This window comes from Aythya fuligula, chromosome 15, assembly GCF_009819795.1.
Source record: "Aythya fuligula isolate bAytFul2 chromosome 15, bAytFul2.pri, whole genome shotgun sequence".
NCBI lineage: Eukaryota > Metazoa > Chordata > Aves > Anseriformes > Anatidae > Aythya > Aythya fuligula.
Genome location: NC_045573.1, coordinates 5,197,030 through 5,219,220, shown reverse-complemented (window position 1 = coordinate 5,219,220; position 22,191 = coordinate 5,197,030). Strand labels below are relative to the sequence as shown.

Below are 22,191 nucleotides of genomic sequence, written 5' to 3'. Positions count from 1 at the left end.
TCGCTCCACCACGTTCCCCCAGCCTGCAGATGACTGTTTCCTTTAATTACTACCGAAAGCTCCTCCCACCGGGGAGAGCAAAACAGCTGGTGTCCACCGAGAGAAGGAAGCTCCAGAGTAATTAGCCTTAAACGGCTGACACCTCCTACCCGTTACTCCTGGTTAGAAGAGCAAAACACAGCACAAGTCCTAGGGAACCTGTTCAGCACTTGACGTGCTGCAACCTCTCTGCGTGCAGCCATGGGACCGCTGCAATGAAGCCGGCTGTTCTTGGGGCAAACGTGGCTCTGGTCACTTCCTTCCCACAGCAGTAGGCACTTTTGCTAGAAGCAAGTCTTCCAGCTGCTGTAATTCGGTGGCAAAGCACCAAATAAGCCCGCAAAGACATTGTACCTCCTCCCTGCAAACTCTGAATACAGCTTGTTTCCCGAAAATATACCTTTGAGCAGTTTCTGGAGCATTCAGTCAACAAATTCTCATGAAATGGTAGCTTGTAATCCCACCTCTCCCTCCCCCCCATCAGTTTTCTTGTTGAAAAATCATCACATAATGAGCAGTCAGAGAAGAACCCATGCATTTCAAGCGACCACCTGGGAAGAAGATCAAAGAGGAAAGGAAAGAGGAATCTAACATCCATTTTTGTTCCTTCATCTCCTAACCTAAATACAGTGGAATCAATCTCTGCTGAATACTGTACGAGAACAAAGGAGCCTTCACTGAGTGCTGGACTTGAAAAAGCCAACGTAATCCTCTCGTTCCAGCTCCCAGGGAACAGCCCCCAGCCCACGTCAGGGCGTTTTTAAGAACGGCTCCGTCCCCGCCTGGCAGCTCAACGCAGCCAGGAGCACGGCTTGCCGGCACGTCCCTGCAGAGAAAGGTGAGCGGGGGGCACCAAGGCTTCATGCTCGGGGTGTTTTCTGTGTCCCCAGGGATGAGGACATGGCCAGTGCCATGGGAAAGAGGCAGCTCACTCGACAGAGCCTTCCAGCTGCCCTCAGGAAAGTGGTGGGTGCTTGAAGGAGGCTGGTTCCCCAAACCCTTCCTGGAGAACGCACTAAGAGGAGATTGAAGAGCACTCTTGGTTTTCCAGCTCGATGACCCTTCGTGTGGACCTTCTGCCACAACAGGCGGTGGGTTTTTAATGGGTGAGAAGTGGGAAATCTCCCTCCTTGGGAAAAACAGCAAAGGTTATAGGGCCTGCCAAGATCACTCTGCCCATTTTAGCCTCTTGAGACCATGCCTGTGGTCTCCCTCAGTTGCCAGCAAGCAATCAGGGAACAAAAAGCAAAAAGTCAATTCCCTCTCAAGCACCGCGTGTTCAGCTCTGGTGCCAGAACAGAAACCTGGCATTTTAACCTTTGGTGAACATGTTCCTGCTGCCACCAACAAGAAGCTCCGAAGCCCAGCTCCGAGGGGAAGGGAAGCTGTGACAGATGTGCCGTGGGTGACATTAGCGCTGCACACACCAGCAACAGGACAGGGCCTGGCAGGAGCTCGATTTTCTACAGCCAGTCTTTAGAGGTTAATGAAATATTCATAAATAAGTTAAAATTCTCCTGACAAGCTAGATCCTGTAGTACAACAAAGAGTTGTCAGCCTCAATTAAGCGATTCCAAAAAGGCAGGGCTCTGCCATTCATTATTTACCGAGAGGTCACAGGAAGAATTGTGCTCTATGATCTTCTTGTCTCTGCGGATAAATTAGGTTTCACAGCTCCTGCTGGAGGACTCTGCTGCCCTGACAGAGCAGCTCAGAGAGACCCCAGCCTGCCACCAGCACTACCTACCTCCAGCATTTAACAGCAAAAGGCAAAAAACACTGGGAGCGAGCTCTTCTAATGGCACTCAAACAGAAAGAGATCGAAAGCAAAACAAATAATGGAGCAAGCTGATTAGACTGTCAGTGCGAGGACTGAAACAGGCTTGAAACACATTTTTTAAGCCTTTAGCTCACTCTTTGTACATACAAAGCCAGCCCTGGGCAAGAAGAAAAGCATCCAGCAATCTTTGATCTGCAGGCACGTCCACTGAACATGCCCTCAGTGCTTCCCTACATCCAGTAGCTAGAGATCTGCACATCCTCTCTCCTGCTGAGGATAAATTGTGCCTCCAGAGCTGCATCTCTCAGCTCAGACCGCTCAGGCTGGCCCTGTTCTGATGCAGGTACAACTTCCCAGGACTGGGAAAGCAGAAGGAAACCAGTTCCCCACCTTGCCACAAGCAAGATGGAGATAAATTATTATTTTGTCCCATCAGAATCAGATCACTGCAGCTCAGAGGAGCCAGAATTGCCATCCGGGTTCGGGTCTGGCTATTTTCCCCCAGTCCAACAGCTCCTTTCCCAGGGGGAGCCCAGGGAAGGAGCAGCAGCACAGCACTGCTACACTTCAGGCAGCTACGTCTCCTCCACTGCCGTGTGAAAGTCTTTAACCTGTGTCAGCTGTTACCATCTTCCATGAGAAAACGAAAATTGTCCTGTTGAAACCAAACGGTGCTGCCAGGTTCCATAAAACTTTAATGCTAATGGATCCAACAGCAGGTTCATTTGTGCTACAGGACTTTTAAACAGACAGTTTATTTGTTTTTAATTTGAAGGGGATGTACTACTCGATCCTATGTGCCTGGCTAGATTCTTAAAGCGGAGATAAACCACAAGAATTGACTAAGTCTCTTCTAACCTAATTAAAATCACAAGTAGGTATCAAGGTGTGGAAGTCTAACGTGCTGGACCCATCCCCTCTCTGGGCTGTAGGCAGTAGGTTGGCATTCATCTGCCAAGACCCCGGTGCGTTCAGCACCCTCCCCGCTTTGCCCGCAGTCACCCGCAGCAGATGGCTCTGACGCTGCCACAGCTTTGTTCGAACGCGAATTTTCCAAGGTGGAACGTGCAGCAGATGCAGCATAACTAACCGAGGCCGTTCATCATTTCCTAATAGCGAGGACAACGAATCCTCTTTCTGCTCCTCAGAGCTCACTGTATTGCTACACCGTGGGGAACAGCAAGGACTAATTTTAATGTGCCTGTTTACAACAAGCACCGACAGCGAGCTCTCATCTAGGAAAAGGAGAGGAGAAGAGATGCTCTGAGCACTCCTGCCTCTCTGTTCCAGGTTTTGCTCACCTGGAGAGCCAAAGCTCTTCAGTGAAAGCACAGGCAGAAGAGTTGAAATGGGACAACAATGACTAGCACACTCACCCTACTCTTTCCAACAAATTGTGTTTCTAAACTAAAAGAACCACAAGAGAAAATGAAAAATGTGAACACTAACACTGGGAAGTATACACACAACAGAGAAGCAACAAATGGCTCTGCTGAATTAAAGCTACCTGGCAGACAAAAAGAGGACTCAGACATCGATCGTGAAAACATATTTAAAAGTAACAATATTTACTGAACATCTCAGGCCAAAAATATGAATGCCAACAATTACTGATAACAGAAAGCTCGGCGGCTTTATCACAGATGAGCAGAAAGATGTCTGAAGGAACAAGCTAGGTGAAGAGTGACGGGACAGCAGCAGAACTGAAACCTAACAGGGCAAGTCTCCCAAACAGCAACCAACAGCAAGAACCTCTCCTAGAAACCAAGTCTTCATCAGTCTGAAACGAGAGAGGAGGACAAAGAGCTGGGTGGACGATCAGCAACCATCAGTGCTGTGTGGCAGTGGAAATGGCAATGGAAGAGGTGAGCTACATCCAGCACAGGCAGGTTCACGCCTGTAGCAGATGCTCCTGTACAAGCTACTGCTGAAAAATCAGCTGGGGTGATGTGACCACCCTGGCTACTGATCTTCAAAGGAAACAAAGGAAAATGGGAAGAGAGTTAAAGAAAGCTGCAGGATTCGTGAGGAGCCTGAGAAGCTTGTTCTAAGAGAACGCTGGAAGAGCTTGATTTGTTTAACCTAGGCAAATGCTGGGAGAGAACAATTGTTCTCTATAAATATGTCACAGCATAAAGATGAGGGAGGAAGAACAGTCACTGGAGTTTAAGGAGAAAATTAACACACACAAAAAAAAAGAAAGGATATTAACTGCACATATATTTTCAGTTGGAATTGGAAGATTTCTAGCTATCAGAGCAGTCTTTCAGTGACAGCAATGGGACAAACAAGCTAAGCACTGTCAAGACAAGCTTGATAAATTGATGAACTAATCTACATGCTGCAATTGCCTCAGTTACCAAAGGACTAGACTTTATGACCTGAAGAGTCCTCTTCCTGTCATCTGTTACTATATCATTTCATTCTAGATCAACTTTTTTTTGCTGTTTCTTTATAACCAGATTCATGTTTTTCAGTCTGATTTAAGAACTGTGTATTTCCCCAAAATTACCTTACTAAAAAACTACTGCTGCGTTCACGCTGCTGCTCAGCTGAACGTCACACTGCTCATCTGTCTTGGGCTTGAAGTCTCATATCAGGTGCTAGCAGAGGATCAGTCAAATGCTAAGGAGGCTTGCTGTCGTCTTGCTAAATCAATTTGGAAATGACCAAATACATTTTTGATAGATGGAGGCTTCCTGCCCCAGTCGGTTATCTTCCTTCCCCTCCCAACCTGTTGGTGCCATGCCTGTTCTGTCAGAGCTTCATTTCTATTTATAACTAACGTGCCTTGGTACTCTAATCCCACATTTAATTGCCAGCCTACTGTAGATAATACGGAGAATTAACATTTCCACTAATGAGCACCACTTTTGTCATTCTTGTGTCTTGTCAGTTGTATTTCTTGCTTTATGCTTAATAACTCTCATACAAGAATTAAATTAGCTATATTGCCCAATTATCTAAGGCAGCTCTTTCTATACCAAAGTTCACTTCTTTCCTGTTACCGTTACCATCTGTAAAGTCAAATGCAACAGAATTCTGAACCTCACCAGGTATTTCTTTTAAGTATCAGAAGTTACAGTTATTTATGGCCTGGAGGTCTGATGCAACCATTAGAAAGTGAAGTATTTCAGTAGTAATGCAAATGGTTTACGAACAGTGTGGATGGATCTCATGTTTATTTATTGATGACTTCTGTGATTTTCCCACATTCTCTGCAACTTTTCCATGTTGCTTTCCAGTTAGCAGACAGGTCCCGACTACATCAGGCACAGCGTTCTCTGAGCTGATTTCTTCCTTGTATCCTCCTACTGTCTTCATTACTTCTCCCGATAAACATCAGTGTAGCTGGTCACTGACATTTAAGTTAATCCCAAACATTACGATTTCATCGGACTGAACATATGATTTGGCTCCTTAACTATTCCTGACCTGCTGCCCTTAAATAAAGGTTTCCTGTTCTTTGCAGAGGGTTAGCAAACACATTTACTTAAGGCAAGAGGAAGTCATTATTGTCATTTCAAGGTGTCTTTATTTCTTCTGTAAGGACTTTCGTTTTATGCCATTCATTTTGCGATGACTACATCCTTGGACTTCAAATCTTCTTTACCTCCCACCCTGCTAAGCAATTCTTCTGATTCTTATATCCATCCTTCTTAATCTGCAGGAGGATGAAATATAATTTGGTCCAATAAGGAGTCTAGATTTCAGAGCCCACATGGGCCAAGCCGTCTTTGGAAGATGAAAGCCAAAGATACCCAGAGCACCTCAGGGCAGTGAAAATCCAGGTGATACTTTTCTTTTCTAAATACCAGCCTCACTTCCCTCAGGGATTAATGGTGGAAAAAGAATCTTGACATAAATGCCTCTGCTACAGAACCAGACTGAAGCAAAGTGTAAGATCAGGGATCACAGCTGTTGCCTGGGTGGCAAGCTTGAGCCAAACTACTTTGTCTTGTCTATACAGGGATAAGAAAAATGCAGATGAAAATTAGAAAGAAGTATCTTCTGCTTCCCTCCATCAGGGAAAGAAAGAATAATATGAAACTATCAGGAAAGCATTTTCCATAAATAATACTTCGGTGTGAGCGAAGCTAGCCCTCAGCTCTATGCCACAAGCACTAAACTAACATACCGTTAAGTAGGAAGATCCTGGGACCACAAAACAGGCAGCCATAGGTGCAAACCCTACAAGCCATCTCCTGGCACATCCTTCAAGTAAAGATGTTTGAATGCTACCCTTGATATAGGAAACTTCCAGTGCTGATAAAATTGTCAGAAAAGTGCTCATAAATACACAAAAATTGCAGGAAAGAAGCATGCTTAGGGCACAACAACAACAAAAACATTATTTCAGCAAAGAAAGGAAACAGAACACTCACAAAAGTGGGGGAAAATGAAGTCATCTGAGCAGCCTGGTGACTCTGATATGTACCATCTCTCAGAAGACTGCGCAGGTACTGCCTCCTTCTAACAGGAAGGCATTCAACGTTGGAATAAAGAAAAATAAATAACTGAAGGGTTAGAGGGAGAGAAAAATCAAAGTTTCATTGTTATAATTACACAGCACAACGATAAGGGTAATTTTTCTTAAATCAAAAAATAAATTCTAGGTTCAAGTTCCCTGAAGGATATAAAATATTAGAGGATTTTTTATGGTTGTAATCACAAACTCATTTCTCCAGCCACTACTGGCCGTGTCTAATTAGGGTAAAGTATGTTAATGATACAGCGGCACAGCCCAGAGACGTCTTCAGTTGCAATATTAATTGTATTTAGGGAAAGAAGCATGAATTGTGCTTATACAAGCTAATTAGTATGGGTTTGCTAATTAATACTGGAAAGTCAAACTGCCTTTGTCTTGTCAACTGCAATTAGCTGAAGACATTTACATTTCTTTTTTTTTTTTCCTCCTTCTGGTAGTCAGCTCACTTTTAGCTGACAAGCGACGGACCGGCGTGCTGCAGCACTGAGCGGCAGCGAGAGCTTCAAGCCCGTCCCACGCTCCTCTAGGAAGACCTCGTGCCCTGGGCTAGCACAGGTTCAGCTCCTAACGTCCCATGGACACAATTCTCTGAAACAGGACCCTCTCCAACCAAGGGCACAAATGCAGATGCCATCTTACTGAGGCCACAATCCCAACAGCTTTATCCCACAGATATTTCACTTTTAAGTACTGCTCCATGAAGAATGATTTACCAGGGCATCTGAGATGCTCCCCACTGCATACAAGAAGCCCCAACAAACTCATTGATGAGATCCGACCAGCTAGTTCCCTAGCCCTAGAGCATGTTAATTCATTTCCAGTGCTCTGGGGAAGGTAAGAAAGCCATTAGCACTCTTCAGGGTGGAGGCAGAGATGTCACCTCTACAGAGGTTTATCCCCGAAGCCCAAAGACCCATCAGACTGTACGATAGCACCTGACAGGTGTTTATTTCTTTTCACTTAGAGCCATAAGCCTGTTTGTAGAATGGCTGATGAAAAGCAATATCCACATCTGTCAGCACCCAGAGCAGGAAGAGCTTTTCTGCACCCTCCCATCCGCAGCGGCTTAGCATCAAACCAGCAAGAAGTGGATCACAGGTGAAAAATTGGGAGAGGGATGAAAAGGGAGGAGAGATGCCAGGAATCCAAATCAGGCAAACAAGTGCTGAAGTGCCAACTTTGAATGAGTCTGAAAATAAGGCCATCCAGGTGAGACACTGATCTGGACAGAGGGAAAATAAACAACAAGGAAAGAACTTTTTGTTCAATGGCAGAGAGGAGAGCAAGGCTGCCGGAATAATGGCCGGAGCCTGGAGGCAGGAGGTTAATGAAATGGCCCCAACCAAAGGGGACAGACCTCTGCCACCCCTCACACTGCAGAAGACACATTTTCCCTACCAGTGAGGTTTCACTGGGGGATGGAGGAGAACCAAAGAAAGCTCCTCCAAAGAAGGAGCTACCTACTGTCATTTTTTTCCTCTAAAGGGAAAAAGAGGAAAAGCAATCTCCCTCTGTTTGAAGCAATTTTCTTGTATTTACTGAACAAAATTCAAAATGCTGAATAAAGCCCACACCTCAAAATCTGCAAACCATAGTCTAGAGCACTACAGAACACAGCCTGTTCATGTGAGATTGATGTAACCCTTACAACGAAGATCATAAGACCTGCAGTTTTCCACCAAGTAACCCTTGGGAATAGGCACCGAACACTGACTACTTCTTTATCCTCTGCTGATGGATGATGCACAACACCAATTAATGCTTTAACACTGCAAGTCCCAGTTTCTCCAGCTCTCTGCTAGCTTGTTTAATACGACAAGCTTTTGAAGGCAAACAAGTAACTCAAACCCCAGGCTTAATGAGCCAAAAAGAAAAACTTTGAAATGCTTTAAAAAATGAGCATCAGAACATTAAAAACATAACAGCAAATTTATCCTCTGATATGTCCAGAGAGCACAATACAAAGTTGATTGTATAGCATTTAAAATTGTAACAAGGCAGTATGTAACGAGATCAGACAGTAAATAGGATTAATTCTGTTTTCTTTGGACATATCACACATCACCACAGAAAGTAACTGAGCATACAAAAACATTTGCCCACAATGCAAGACCACCCCAGACCCAGAGTCAATTAACGCTCTCATTAATGCAAATCTGCTGTTGAAACAACATGGGGGACCACAGACCAAGTAAAAAAAGAAACTATCAGATGTATGGCACCCTATTAATAGAACAGCAAGGGCACACCAGTTCTGACCTTCAACGCCTTAACAGAGTTAAGCAGATGACTAAAGTCTAGCATTAGCACTGTTGTTGAGCATTTGGTTTTCAGAGCAAAAATCTGTTTAGTACCTACTTACTAGCCCATCTTTTAATTAGTAACAAAATTAACCCAATGTAAAATATATTTAGAGAATGCGTGTCTGCATCTTGGATACTGCCCACATTTTTCTTGTGACTGGAAAAGTTGCAGGAATCCTGCAACTCACCCATCAGCAAAAACATTGGTTCACAAAACAGTTTAATGCTGACACCTCAGTTTAATGCTGAATATGAAGAATCATATACAAGTCATGAAACAACATATAAACCTCCCTACTGCCTGGTTTTGTGGCTTCTATTACTTTTGGTCCTTGAGGGAACTGCCAATAAAAAAGACAAAACCAGCAGAAAATTAACAGGCATTATAAAATACTAGTTTGTAGTAATTGTCGCATCTCATCTGCTTGTCCTTTGCACACTTGAGACTGAATCAAAGGCCCCCAAAGTAAGCAGTTAATTCAGGATGAAATTAAATGCTTCCTTCTGATCGAGAACTGGTAACAAAAAAAAAAAAAAAAAAAAAGCAAACTGCCAAAAAAAGAGGATGGCAGATCACTAGATCTCATCCAATGCTTGCTCCAGATAACCGCAGATACAAACAGTGCCAAGACTAGCAACAGTGATACAAACTTTTAAAATGTTTATTTGCTGTTCAGAGCTAAGTATTTGGAACTGATCCACTGTTCAAAGGCACTGAACTTTGCATATGTTACTGTAAAACGTTTAAAAAGAAATGAACACTTACCATCTCTGCTCTTTGTTTGTGATTCCCCACTTCTTCCAGAACTTGAGACAGCTGAGCCTTCAAGACAAAAAAAAAAAAAAGTCAATAAATAGAAAATTAAGTCTGGGACATATTTCAGAATTTTAATATGACTACATTGCTTTCCACCCACCCCCAAACCATAAAAGCCACAACATGATTTTCTCTGCACTGAAAAGGAATTTTAAGTGCTGGGTCTTGTTATGCCCTATGAGCATCCCATTACATGAGACAATCCTGTCCCAAAGAGCCTGCGGTCTACACACACAAGAACGAACAGGTTTACTGTAAAGAGGAGAGCCACTGGGGCAGAAATCCCAAATTTCAGTCTGATGGTCCAGTCAGAGAACTGTGCTTCCTCTCTGTTTCTTTTGAAGTCACGGAGAATGGTCTAAAACCCATCTAATTCTTTCTCCTATGCTTAACTTTAGAGAAAGAAGATGCTTGCCCAAAACTCCTGAAAGGAGAGGGAGCTTGAAGGGCACTTAAAAAAAAAATGTCTTGTTGAAATTTCAGGGCATGTGGCTGATTTTACCAGTCTCTACAATTGTGGTAGAATACCAAGAAAAGCCTCTCTGCAACACAACACTACTGAATGCCTGTGAGAAAGACTTAATGCAAAGTGGTCGTTTTTTGTTTGTTTGTTTGAAGAGAAAGTTTGAAATTCAAAGAAACTCAAACCAGAGTGGAAATACCTTACTTTACCCTTTCAGAATTCCTGGAGAACTGGGAACCTGACTCAGAAGAAGAGCCTTCACCAAGTTTTCTTTATGAGAAAGAATTAAAAAAAAAAAAAAAACCACGAGTATTTTGGAGATGGTTAAGAGCAGGCACATTTACTACTTGAGTGCAATTTCTTCCCTTCTTCTATTTCACATCACTTTGCTAGCCTGCAATCAGCCTTTCTCTAGTTAGCAGAAAGCCCAGAAAATAGACACAACTAATGACAGAGAAACTAATTTAAACAATGTAAACAAACACAATAAGAAAAAAAAAAAAAAAAGCTTCCTGCAAACTAATTCACATAATTTCAAGCAGATATTCATTAAAACCCTTCAGAGCCCCTCTAACAATCTCTCTCCACACATGAAATGGGTCTTTTGAGTACTACTTCCAAACCAGAAGCAAACAGCAAGCAGTTTATTACAATGAAAAGGAAAACATTAAGCTTTGGAGGCCAACGGCACTGAAATGCAAGCAAACAAAAAATTACAGTCTTCGGGTTCAGCACAGCGTAAGTTTAATTTTGCAAACAAACAACAAAACAGTTCAAAACCTCCCTGTCCCCAGAGCTCAGTGCAAACAGAAAAAGTTACGGATTCTTGCTGTGTAGGGCCTAGGATGATGTGACAATATTTAAGGAACAGACACTCAAATAAGATGAAAAAGGTTTTAATACAAGTCTGGGACCTAGCACAAGGAAATGAGACACACTCATTAAACACCGCAGGAGATGCCAGTCCCAACCAAACGCCGAGTGCATGTACATGCAAGTAAGAAGAAAAACTCAAATTATCACCAAGTTTGATGCTGAAACATCAGGTAACTAGAAATTTGCAGGCAGCTGGGACAGACTTTTTTCCTGCTAATATTTAATCAGGTAGAATTACACCAGTGTTAGAATTAGAAAACATCCCCTCAGAGATGTTATTTACAGGAGATGCTGGCGTAGCCTTTGCAGAACACCCCAAGACTGACAGAATATTTTCGATCTTTAAAAAAATCTTGACTTCTCTGTACTTTTATTAGCCTTATCTGTATGAAGATGTATATGACCTTTGAATGGGAACTGTTCTGAAGAAGGTGCAAGGAGCTGTGAAGATTTACTTACTTGCCTACCACTCCTAAATTTGAGGGTTAATTCTCTATTCAATCTCCTGTTAGAGAGCACAGAGCTCTACAGAATCGAGGTGTAATTTAGGCTGGAAGAGGCCAGGTCAATCCCCTGCTTGGAGCAGGGTCAGCTCTACCAGGATGCTCAGGGCTCTCGATCAGCTCAGTTCTGCCTTTCTCCAAGGAAGCAAATTCCAAAGTATCTCTGAGCAACCTGTTCAGAGCTTGGATCACCTTCACAGAGGAAATATTTTTCTTTAAAATATCAAGACAATAGCACCCTAGGAACCCATTTAACTAGATAGCGTAAGAATGTCTGAAAGTACAAGGTGTTGATAAAACCCAGGGAAAAAAAAGGACAGAAAAAGGCCTCGTATATTTTACTTCAGGAAGAGGCTGCAAAATCTTTTGGACAGGAAAGAAATAATACAAAGGGATGAGAGAAATGAGAAATGCGAGCAGGAAATAGCCCATAATTTAACTTAAATATAGTATGTCTCGGGGAAAATAACCAAATACAAACCTGTCAAGCTGTTACGCCAACAGAGACCTAGAGGCAAACCTGGACAGCAAGTCCAAAACTGCAGCTTGCTAATGGCAGATCAATATGATTTGGAGAAGCAATCAGATAAGAATTAAATCACAGAGTAGGTTTTCTTCATTGCATTTATTTCTAGGCAGCTCATCTCAAAGGGAAAAGTAGCTGAACTAGTGGGAATTCAGAGAACAGCAACTAAGCTTACTAGATTGCTAGAAGAAATGATTTATGAAGATTAAAAGATTCTTAAATGTATGGTTTGACTACAACGCTCACAGAAGAGCAAAAGGGACATATTTAATGCCTTGTGAGCCATTACAGTGTGACCCACAGCTGCAGAGGAGGAGGCTCCTCCAGCACAGCTGAGCCCGGCCGAGGCGCTCGCACAGGAACCCCGCCAGCACGGCAGCTCGCGCCCCGGGGCTGGAAGCACTGGGGGCCCCTGCGCCTGCTCTCGCCTGCCTGTGAAACAGATGATCTGAATGCTTTATCACATCCAGTTTGTAAACATTAGCCCTACCCCGGACTTTTTATTAGCTTAAATCAAATATTGAACCTAGCTCAGCTGTTAGAGGACAGCTGCTTGCGAAGTGATTCACTGCCATATTCCTACTAGGCCACAAGAAAATACAACCTAATCACCAGCAGCATGACAGATGCACGCATTTTTAATTATGAAGAAGAAATTAGGCTCTGAACTTCTCCCCACACCTCACTTAATCAGAGTGCCTCGGAGGAGCTGCCAGCCACCGCGGCACTTTAAGGACGGAGCTGCAGAGGGCTCTGGCACGGCGCAGGACGGTGCGCTGAGCCCCAGCACCGCTGGGCAGCCTTGGAAGGACCTGAAAGAAATACTGCTATATTGCTTCTTATCATTTATCTTTCCAGGAATGAACTGGTGGATTTCTTGGTTCAATCCTCTCTGCCCACTCGCAGCCAGCGAATGCATGAGCAGTGAGCTTGAGGCGCTGCAGGTGGGCAAGGACGGAGCCAGGGTGGGCAGACGAGGGTCCTTCACTCCCGGGCAGGTGGGGAGCGTCCTCTGCGGCAGATGCTGGAGCAGTTTGCCAGGCCCGTCTCTGAGCTGTGTGCTGGCAAATGCAATGGCCTATGGACATGTGGCTCCACTCTGTTTTACCTGCTTTTAGCTTGAACACGTTCACCTTGGTGTCTCAGGAGTCTCTCAGTACAAAAATCTTGTGCTGCATTTTCAGGATATGCATGGAAGTCATCTTAAAGCTCCAAGGAATTTCATGTTACTTAATACACGTGTTAAATTCCCACGGATCACTGAGCTCAAGCATTAAGAAATCTGATAAGCAAACAGATACCGAGTTTAAGAATCAGATAGACAAATACATGTAAAGGACGATTTGCCCACAGAAGGCAGCACAAACAGGTAAAGAAAATCAAATAAGTAGCATAAGCAGGGAAAAAAAAATCCTCTGAAGTATTCAGTCAATTACTTTAAGCCTCCAAAAAAACAGGGTTTGTCAATTCAAAACATTCATCTTACATGACAACACTGTCTAATCTACTGTCAGTGCTGCTGTCATCCTCAAAAGAGAGCGGCAGGGAAGGAAAGATAACCTGTGCTCCTGCCTTGCCAGGATACAGCAGCTGGGGCTGGAAGGAGCAGGAACAGTTTCCAAGGAGAGGAACTGATTCAGCTCCCAAGGAGACATTTCTGAATTGCTTAGCTTGCTTCCCTTCATCAATAATTAATCCCCTATACCTTCCAATTGTAGCTATTTCCACTGTATCTCACACTTCTAATGTGAATACAAACACAGGAAAACAGCAGGTGTGCAGGAGGGAAGCACAGGGGTCGGGAGCTGTGCTCTTCCAGCTCTGACAATGCTGAGGGAGGCTGCTCAGAGAGGGTCTTGGGGATGAAACCAAGGCAAACCGGTGATCCCAACGCAGGTGGTAGCAGCATCAGCAGCCCCACATCCCAGTCCAGGGGCTGAACGTGAGCCAGCTGCCCTGGCCGACAGGCAAGCAGCTCGGGTGGGACTCACTTGTCAGAAAAAACGAGCTGCTCAGTCTCTAATGAGTGGTCGTTCTCTCCGCAACAATACCCGCCGCTCTACAAGCAATTAGCAAATCGAAGCGCTCTCTTTGTGGACCTGCATTAATGTACTCCTCTACGCTGCACATTAAATAGCTCATAGGTATGGCACAGCACAGGAGCAGCAACAACCAGACACAAAATTAAAGCTTGCTTCAAAGCGTTATGGAAGCAAAATTATGTGTGCTGCATACAGGGAATAAATCAAAACAACCTTCATTGCGAAACATCATTTGAGTCTTCTGCTTTCATCAGAAACCATGATTATCTTAACAGCCACCCCAAGACAATGCAGGTACTTTGCAAGGGAGAGAAGCACGCAGCACTTTCACTGCCTCAGATTCAAACCAGTCATTTTTATTCTTTCCCACGAGGGTGGAATGCCTGTGAACACACACAGCCGCCTATTCCTGGGCCGTGCTCGCACAGCCATAAATCCAAAGTGCGGGTCCCCAGAAGGGAAGGCACGTGCTGGGAGGGCAGGCACGGGGGGGAGAGGAGGAGGGTCAGCCTGGCAGAGCCGTAGCACAGCTGCAAAGCACGGCATTCCTACAGCCTGCCAAAGCCCAAGCTACCCGTAGCAGTATTTGATATGCAACAGTTGTCTGCAAATTCAAGTCAAGTGCGATGACTGGCAAATTTAGGTATAATGTTAATTAATAGCTATTTCAAATTAATTACCTCCTCAGATAAATTCTTGCCTCTCCTCTTCAACAAAGTTAGCACACAATTTAAATGCACGAGGCTGTACCTGCTTCCAATCACAGAAATATGGAGCCTTGTGCGTCCTAACATGCCCGATAATCGCTTCAGTTTCCTCGTGCTGGCTACCCCCCGTTCCCTGGGTAATTTCACAATACCTTATGAACCTAATCACCTACAAAGAAGATATAAGATGAAGCTCCTCTGCTCAAGCTAGATGGCCTTAGTGTGCGGCTAGTGTGAGGTGACCTACAACATGGTCCAAGCCAGCAAATCTTATCTGAAGGTGTAAGCTGGAGAAGGAGGGGGAAAAAAAAGCACATCACCACCTCTTTCCATTAGATTCAGGAGAAGCAGGTAGAATAATGTACATTAAAGCTGCAGCTGAAACGCAGAAGGAAATCCCAAAACATGGCTGCACTCCCAGGACGACTCTGATAAGGAAAGCAGTGATGGTAACTCTCAGAATTCAATCATAAATTAAAAACATATAGCTCTGTGCACTGCACTTATGAATTACATGGAACAATAGAGGGATGTCATGAAAACGCTTTGAAGAAATGGTGGGAATCACTAATTCTCTCACTAGAGACACACACAAATATGTAACAAGATTCTGGCTTGTAGTGAAAACGGGAGGAAAACTTTGATTTCAGAAAAAAAAAGCCACAGACAGCTTACTCATGGGGGTGGCAGACTGTGACAGAAGTAACTCAGCCACTTGCAGTCAGACTTCAGTTTATTTGCATACTGCGAACCTGCATATTAAAACATTGTGAGAGCTGAAATGAAATTTTCATTAGTGTTCAATCTGAAATCTTACCCATGGGATTCAACTTCCAACAGTTAAGGCGTGCATGTGCCTGTTTTCACTTTAAAGCTATCTGTTCGTTTATATCACGGGAGCCAATACCTTCTGCCTTCAACCCATTAGTGCACCATTACTGCAGATTGGTAGCCGTACAGCATTGTTTTAGCAGCTCCAAAATTACACTGGGTTAAATGGTCATTTCTAATTTAAAACGCTGTTTTGATGCTTCGTAGGAGAATTTACTGATCTTTCGCAAAATTGCATCATTTGAGATCACAATCAGTAGGACAGTCTGGGATCAGACACTGCTAAATAATGCCTTGCTGCTTTAGGGATTCAATCCAGCTGTTCTCAAGAAAGTTCTCCTGGTTTTAAAATCAAATGCACAGCCTGTATAAAGTGGGAAAGAACAGCTACAAATGAACGTTGGTATTGGCTCAGAAGCCTCGCAGCCACCCTGTTATTTTACAGGGGCTGGATCGGAGGTAGGTGGCAGCTGTCAGTGCAAAGGTGGAGGGGAAAATTCCCCAATGACTTCTGAAAGCTTTTCATAAATTCAGTATACAGTGAAGTGACACTGAGTTTTAGAAAAGTTGCAAAGGCAAAACAGAGACCGCTACTTACTGATATAATTTATCTCATATGGATAGGCTTAGAGCACAACCAGTATGTGTCTCAGGCCACTGCTTATATGGTTTTCGATGTGATTTAGTTGTTCTTAATTTACCCCAAGCAAGGACATAAAACACACGAAATTAGACTGGCTGTGAGAAGATGTCCCCGTACCTCCAAGGACTTGTGCTCCTGGGCATCGGATCGCAAACTGCAACACCCAGGGACCAAAGGCTCCGTGCTGGGCGGTGAAGGGTGATTTCCATCACAAAAGCAAGAGCTGCTGCCTGTCGAGAACCAGTCTCCTACTGGATTGGATGTGCGGCAGTGAAATGCCGCCCCCAAGCGAGAGACAAAAAGCAGCCGGTGAACAACACGAAGCATGAATAAAGCAAAGACTCCAGGGTGCTAACCAAAAAATGATACTGCAAATTGAAAAAATGCTGAAGTCATAGTTATAATTACTGAAGATATAGGGAAAACATCTGCAAGATATGAGCTCCTGTCAAACACACTATCAAGATTTACTGGACAAAGAGATAATAACCAGATCTTTCTCTTGCTCTAAAGTCCCAAGGACAGACCAATCCCTCTTCTTCTGTTTTGTTTTGAGAGGGACAGTCACTCAGTAACATCAGGAATTCTCGAAAGGAGGTTTATTATAATGAAATCACACCAAATTCTCACTGGTTGAGCTATGAGAAAGGGGTGCAAACAAAGCCACTGCGAAACAATTGATGCAAGATATAATACCAAGCAAAAAAATACCCACATTTTTATTCCTGGCAAGTCACTCCACCTACCTCAAAGCAAGCTGCATAGTTCTGCAGCAGAGCCCTGGCTTTTGTTCTCACTCTGACGAACGATTGCTGGGACGCCTGGGGCAAATTGCTAAACTCTCCAAAACTCCTTTCCCACTCACCCCCTTAATGCAAAGATGATATTCACTCCGTAAAACCATCCAGCATCTTTGGCCAGAAGGTAATCTCTGAGTTCAAGGCGCTATCACTGACACAGAACGCACAGGATGGTCCACACCACTCAGGCAGTAAAAGGATTAAGCACCACATTAAGTGCACAACTCAGCACCTCCACGTCCAGAGGTGGCGGTACCCAAATCTCCCTGATCCTCAAAGCAAAGGTGACCTTCACAGCTGCAATAAAATACAGAACTTGGAGAAACATCCGGAACTTCTCAAAATCTACTCCATCAACACTGTTCACATAATCTCCCAGGCAGACACCGCTGGTTAAGGAGCACAGTACCAAAGCAAGCTGGGGGAATGGCAAAATGACATTATGTTCAGGAAAAGAAGAGTCCCTGGAGGTCAGAGCATCCTATGCCAGGCAGAAACACTTACAGGAAAGCAGGTAGGTGCAGGTATGGAGGAAAATAAGGAGCTCAGGTGTTACTAGATTTTTCGTGTGTCAAGAAGTGTCAGGTTTGCAAACATCTCTAAATGGCAGCATGCATTTGTTGATTTTAGTCTGAACTGCAACAGAGGTTGAGGCAAGACTCAGGTGCAACAGCTGAGCACCTCCTTTCCTCCTGGCTTTCCTTGGCGTTTTCACTCAGCACCTTCCTAAGGCAGAACACAGAGACCAAAAGATTAACAAAGCTCTGCAGGAATATAATACATATTTGCGATAGGTCTGCTTTCCTCCGTCCTAATCAAATGGTGCTGCAGCCCCTAGGGAGAGAACACGCTGCCAAACAAAAATGCGAGCATGCAGCTGCTTCCTCAACAGCAAAGGGCAGCCTGACTGATGAAACTCTGCCAAGCCGATTGCTTCCAGCACTCCGCAGTCAGCCAGCAGAGCATCTCCTGGACACACACCGGTGACTCCCAGATGCTGATGGACTCTCCGAAGGAATCATTCCGCATCACTGGAACACCCATCAGAGAAGCCTCTGCCACTAATACTCTCCTTGTAGGCTCACAAATATTCCTACCTCAGAGAAGCAGCTGAGTACGCAATCTTCGCAGGGAGTCCCTTCTCTTTTGCTGCTCCCCGAGCAACGTTTTTAACTCAAGAGTTGAAAGATAAACTGGCATAAAATCTCTTTGTTCAGGGATGACCATAAATCCCTTGCCAGAAGTAAACCAGATTATTCATCTATTAGTGCAACAGAAAAGCATTAGGTGAGCATCAGGTCATTCCGCAGGGATGAAAACGAATGCAAACCCTTTGGAGAACACTGAACAGAATTAATTTTACTGTGTGGTAATCAAATCTCTAAAGTTGAAATGGAGGGATCCCAGCACCAGGTTCTGAAATGAATGTAGGGTCTCTGGGATTCAGTCTCATCATCACTGTTTCAGTGATCTTCAGAACAGGTAGTGTAAATCATTCCAGGATCCAGTGAGCACAATGTTTTCAGGTTACATCAGCCCTTCCTGAACTGGGAAGCAGAGCTAGAGACTACGGGAAGAAAACATGGGAGCTAACAGGGATGTAATCCCTTGCTATCAGATGTAATGACAAAGGTGGCTGGGAAAGGGGGTAACAGTTGTTTGTGCATTTGGTTGTAATTTTCTTGCAAAGTTCCAATGACAGCTTTTTTTTTTGTCCTTCTTTAGATTACCAGCAGAATGATTTCAGGCTTCAAAACCCCTGTCCTAATGAAAGCAAACATTAGCACACGCCAAATCAAAAGAGAATCTCAAAAACTAGAAGTGGTAGCAAAATGACTGCCAACATCCCTACCAAATTGTGAAATCTGCCAGTCATCCTACATGGTACATGTTTTCCAGTGCCTCCTCCCTGGATCTAGGTTCTCCCTCCCTCTGTCAGTTGCCTCCAGCTAGGTTTGACAGCTAGGGGAAAATAAATGACATTTAGTAGATGAAGTCCGTACATTAGCCAACAAAAATGTTCACTCTTATCCATTCATCAGAAAAAATGGTGGAATTACATATCTCCACCTAAAAAAGCCCTTCTAATTTCAGCCCGATGAGTCAGCACTGCTGTATCTCATCACTAAGAATGATTCATTGTCAGTGCACTTCTCAAAGTCAAGAATAAGGGTATTCACCCCAATCCACTGTCATCTCCTGACTACTCTGAATCCAGGCACTGTGTTTGCATACAGTATTGTTCCAATGATTTATGTGATTGTGTCACTTTTAATTTCAGTGTATAAAGACATATTGTCAGTCCATCAACACAACACAGCATTCTCTTTTCAGGGGGCTGACAAGTGAATACCTGGACAATCCTCTTGCTTGCCAAGAAGGAGAGGTCTCTACAGCCCAATACCCAGAGATGGCAATGCTGCTGAAGATGTGGGTGGCCACTATCATTTAAGAGAAACATTAATACCTGCTTATGAGTTATAAGAGGGTTTTGTGCACGGATTAGACCCAAAGGTCTGTAGCTGGATGAAACAGAGCACCCGAAACTAAAAAGCAGCACAGTTGTTTTATAGTCTCCTAATATCACAGCCACTTTAGCTGTGATAAATCTTTAGAACTATTAAAACAAGGCTGCTGAACAACTCGTACTGACCACAGCACCCCTAAGGACTGAATGGCAGCACCTTCCTCTGAGCTGCCCAAGGCTGTTTGGCAGCTGGCAATGCACAGTGGCAGTCCCAAAAAGATGTCTATGTGCTATGGGCCTGTTCCCAACCACTTCTCACTGCTAATCCATGCAACACACTCCCAGCAGCACCCCTCAGACATGCAGCTGGCTTCCCAACACAACCACTGTGAGATTCCCAGCCAGCAACCATCACCAAGGAAGTGAAGATCCACATTAAAAACTTTTTTTTCTTCTGGGTTAATTTTAATTTAGTTTGATGTCATCCTGGTTCTCTGTACTCCTGCACAGGTTGTGCTAGCTCAAATGAAGGTCAGGAAAAGGTTTAAGGCAGTGCTGCCCTTGAAAGAAAGGCTTGTGAAATTACAGCCAGCATATTTTTGGCATCCAGCAGAATCGTGGGTAAAGTACCTAAATCTCAGAGGGTCTCACACAAATTTGAAACACTCTTGAAAGTTGCTAGGAAACAACATTCACCCTCCAGACAGGGTTGTGCAATGTTTGCTCTGACGAAGCAATGCTTGTATTACCTTTGCTGTGTTTGTTTAGGACCTGTCTCTTCTGCTGCCGGAGTATTTCCAGTCTCTAGTCTGGGCGTGTAGCTGGGTCTTGCTTAATAAGGTAGACATTACACTTTAAAGGTAGCACTTGTAATTAGCAGAAGCGCACTGCTCAATTCCTGTTCCAGACAGGGTTTTCCAAATGTCACGGTGTGCTTAGCACAGCTGATCTGCTCTGACGGCTGCTCTAAATGCGACTGACCTAGGAGGGCACAGAGTAAGAATCGAGTTGTATCACAGGAGGTGAGATTAAAAAATGAATAGCATAATTCCCTGCTTTTGTCCTGCATGTTGATTTTCATGGGTTGTCTGTACAGCACTGGGAGCAAGGTAACTTTACTTGAGAGATTCTCCTTTGCAAGGCAGAAGGGATGCTCACACTTGGAGGCCAAGCAGGAATTTCTCTTGGAATTTTATACCTGCTCTCTGGGTCAGCCCACCAGAAGAAACTGCCTTCTCCTGGTTGTCCTGCCAGGCTACCATGGCACCAAAATACAGAGCACTGAGGGGAGCAAAAAATATTAAAAAATTAAAATCAAAAAAGTTTTAAAAGCTTGCACTGGTACTGGCTGCTAAAACCATTTTACAGAGGCTCTGACAAATCCAGCACCCTTCAGAGACTCAGTTGAAAACAGTATTTGCTTTCTAAATTCATTTTAGAAAAGCAAAAACAACCTTAGTGATTACCAGCAATACACAGCATTAAAAAAAAACTCTCAATTCCCAACAAATACCACACGAGCCCCTACGCTAGCAGAAGAACATCACTGCTCGCATCTCCAGGTACTGCATGAATCAGTGGTTTCCAGTCTCCTTGCAGACAAGCTTCACTTCAAAAATCCTGGTAACAGTCCACACCTCAGGATGGCTCATGGACTCAGCAAAAGCCCATCCGAGCTTATTAATGTAGGTGTCATGCAACATCTCACCTGCGATGTGCTTGTGCCTCACCCACAACTCCTGCCTCGCTGTTTGGGCTACGCCAGCACAAACTTAACACACTTCTCCAGAAGACACCGAAGATGATTAGCACCAACCCTGCTCAACAGAAGGACAAAGCAAAGCACAAGGAGCACGCGTCCTCTGCAAGGCTCCAGAAGCGATGGCAATTTACAATTATAATATTGTACTGCATCATTGTTGTTCTACAAGCAGGAGAGGATTTAGCGGTAGAATTTGCCTAAGGTCGTGTGACTGTTGGGGGGAAAAAAGGAGGGTTAACAGTACTTCTACCAAGAGACAGTCCTTCCACTGAAAAAGTAAAAAAATAAAAATAAAAAAAAATCCCTCCAAGATGAAAACTAGAAGGAAAATTTGTGTGAAATGCATTTTTACCCCCCTCAGATAAAATCAGGCATGCTTGCACACCATTGGTCATGCTCCCCTAAACCTCCCTGAATAGGAGCAAAACCTTTCCACTGTTATTCGAAAATATATTCGAAGTAAACAAATCCCAACGGGATTTAAGCACAGTATAAAAGCTTCAGCAAAAATCATTGGGAAAAAAAAAGGAAACCAACTAAAAGGATCCTCTCTTGGCACACTCTTGAAAAAAGGATTTCCTACATTTCTAATTGACTGCCACCATGGCTTAAATGAATGATCTATAAATAGGCAGCAAATTCAAAGCAAGCATCTGAAGGAAACATACAGTTTTTGGGTTGTTTTTCTTGTTATTGCTTAATCATCTCTTGGAAAGGGGATGGCTAACAAGGTAGGACAAATGTGGTTAAAAGATAAAGAAACAGAAAAGGATGGGGAGTGGGAGGGAGGGATAGAAGCACACATGATGAAGTTCAAATGTATGAAGTGCACAAATCCATTTCTGACTCCAGCTTTCCACAGGGCTAAAGGATGGGAGGAGATGCACACAACTATGTCAGAGCAGCAGCTAGGCGCTGTGCTATGCTCAGGGTAAGCAGAGACAGGAAGAAAAAGAGGTACCAGACAGCATCCACAGCATGCACAACACAATAGCCGGCTGCGGGGCTGGCTTGGGTGCAGAAGTTCATTTGGCTGTGGTTACAGAAGCAGCGCTCAGGGTGGGTGCTGTGATGGAGCCGCTTTCTGCAGGCAGGCTGAGGCTGGTAGCTCAGTCGTGAGGAGACGGGAAAAATCCGCTTGTG

The 22,191-nt window shown here is 44.0% G+C and overlaps 1 protein-coding gene across 3 annotated transcripts in view; it reads right to left on the bottom strand.

Annotated features, from left to right (window-relative positions):
• The window catches only part of MAD1L1 (mitotic arrest deficient 1 like 1), a 347,666-nt gene that overhangs the window by 168,509 nt on the left and 156,966 nt on the right, over positions 1 to 22,191 (bottom strand). For all 3 annotated transcript variants that reach the window (XM_032197489.1, XM_032197491.1, XM_032197490.1), the window contains one exon: positions 9,378 to 9,434. In XM_032197489.1, the coding sequence (XP_032053380.1) occupies positions 9,378 to 9,434 (57 nt within the window). The remainder of the gene's footprint in view (positions 1 to 9,377; positions 9,435 to 22,191) is intronic.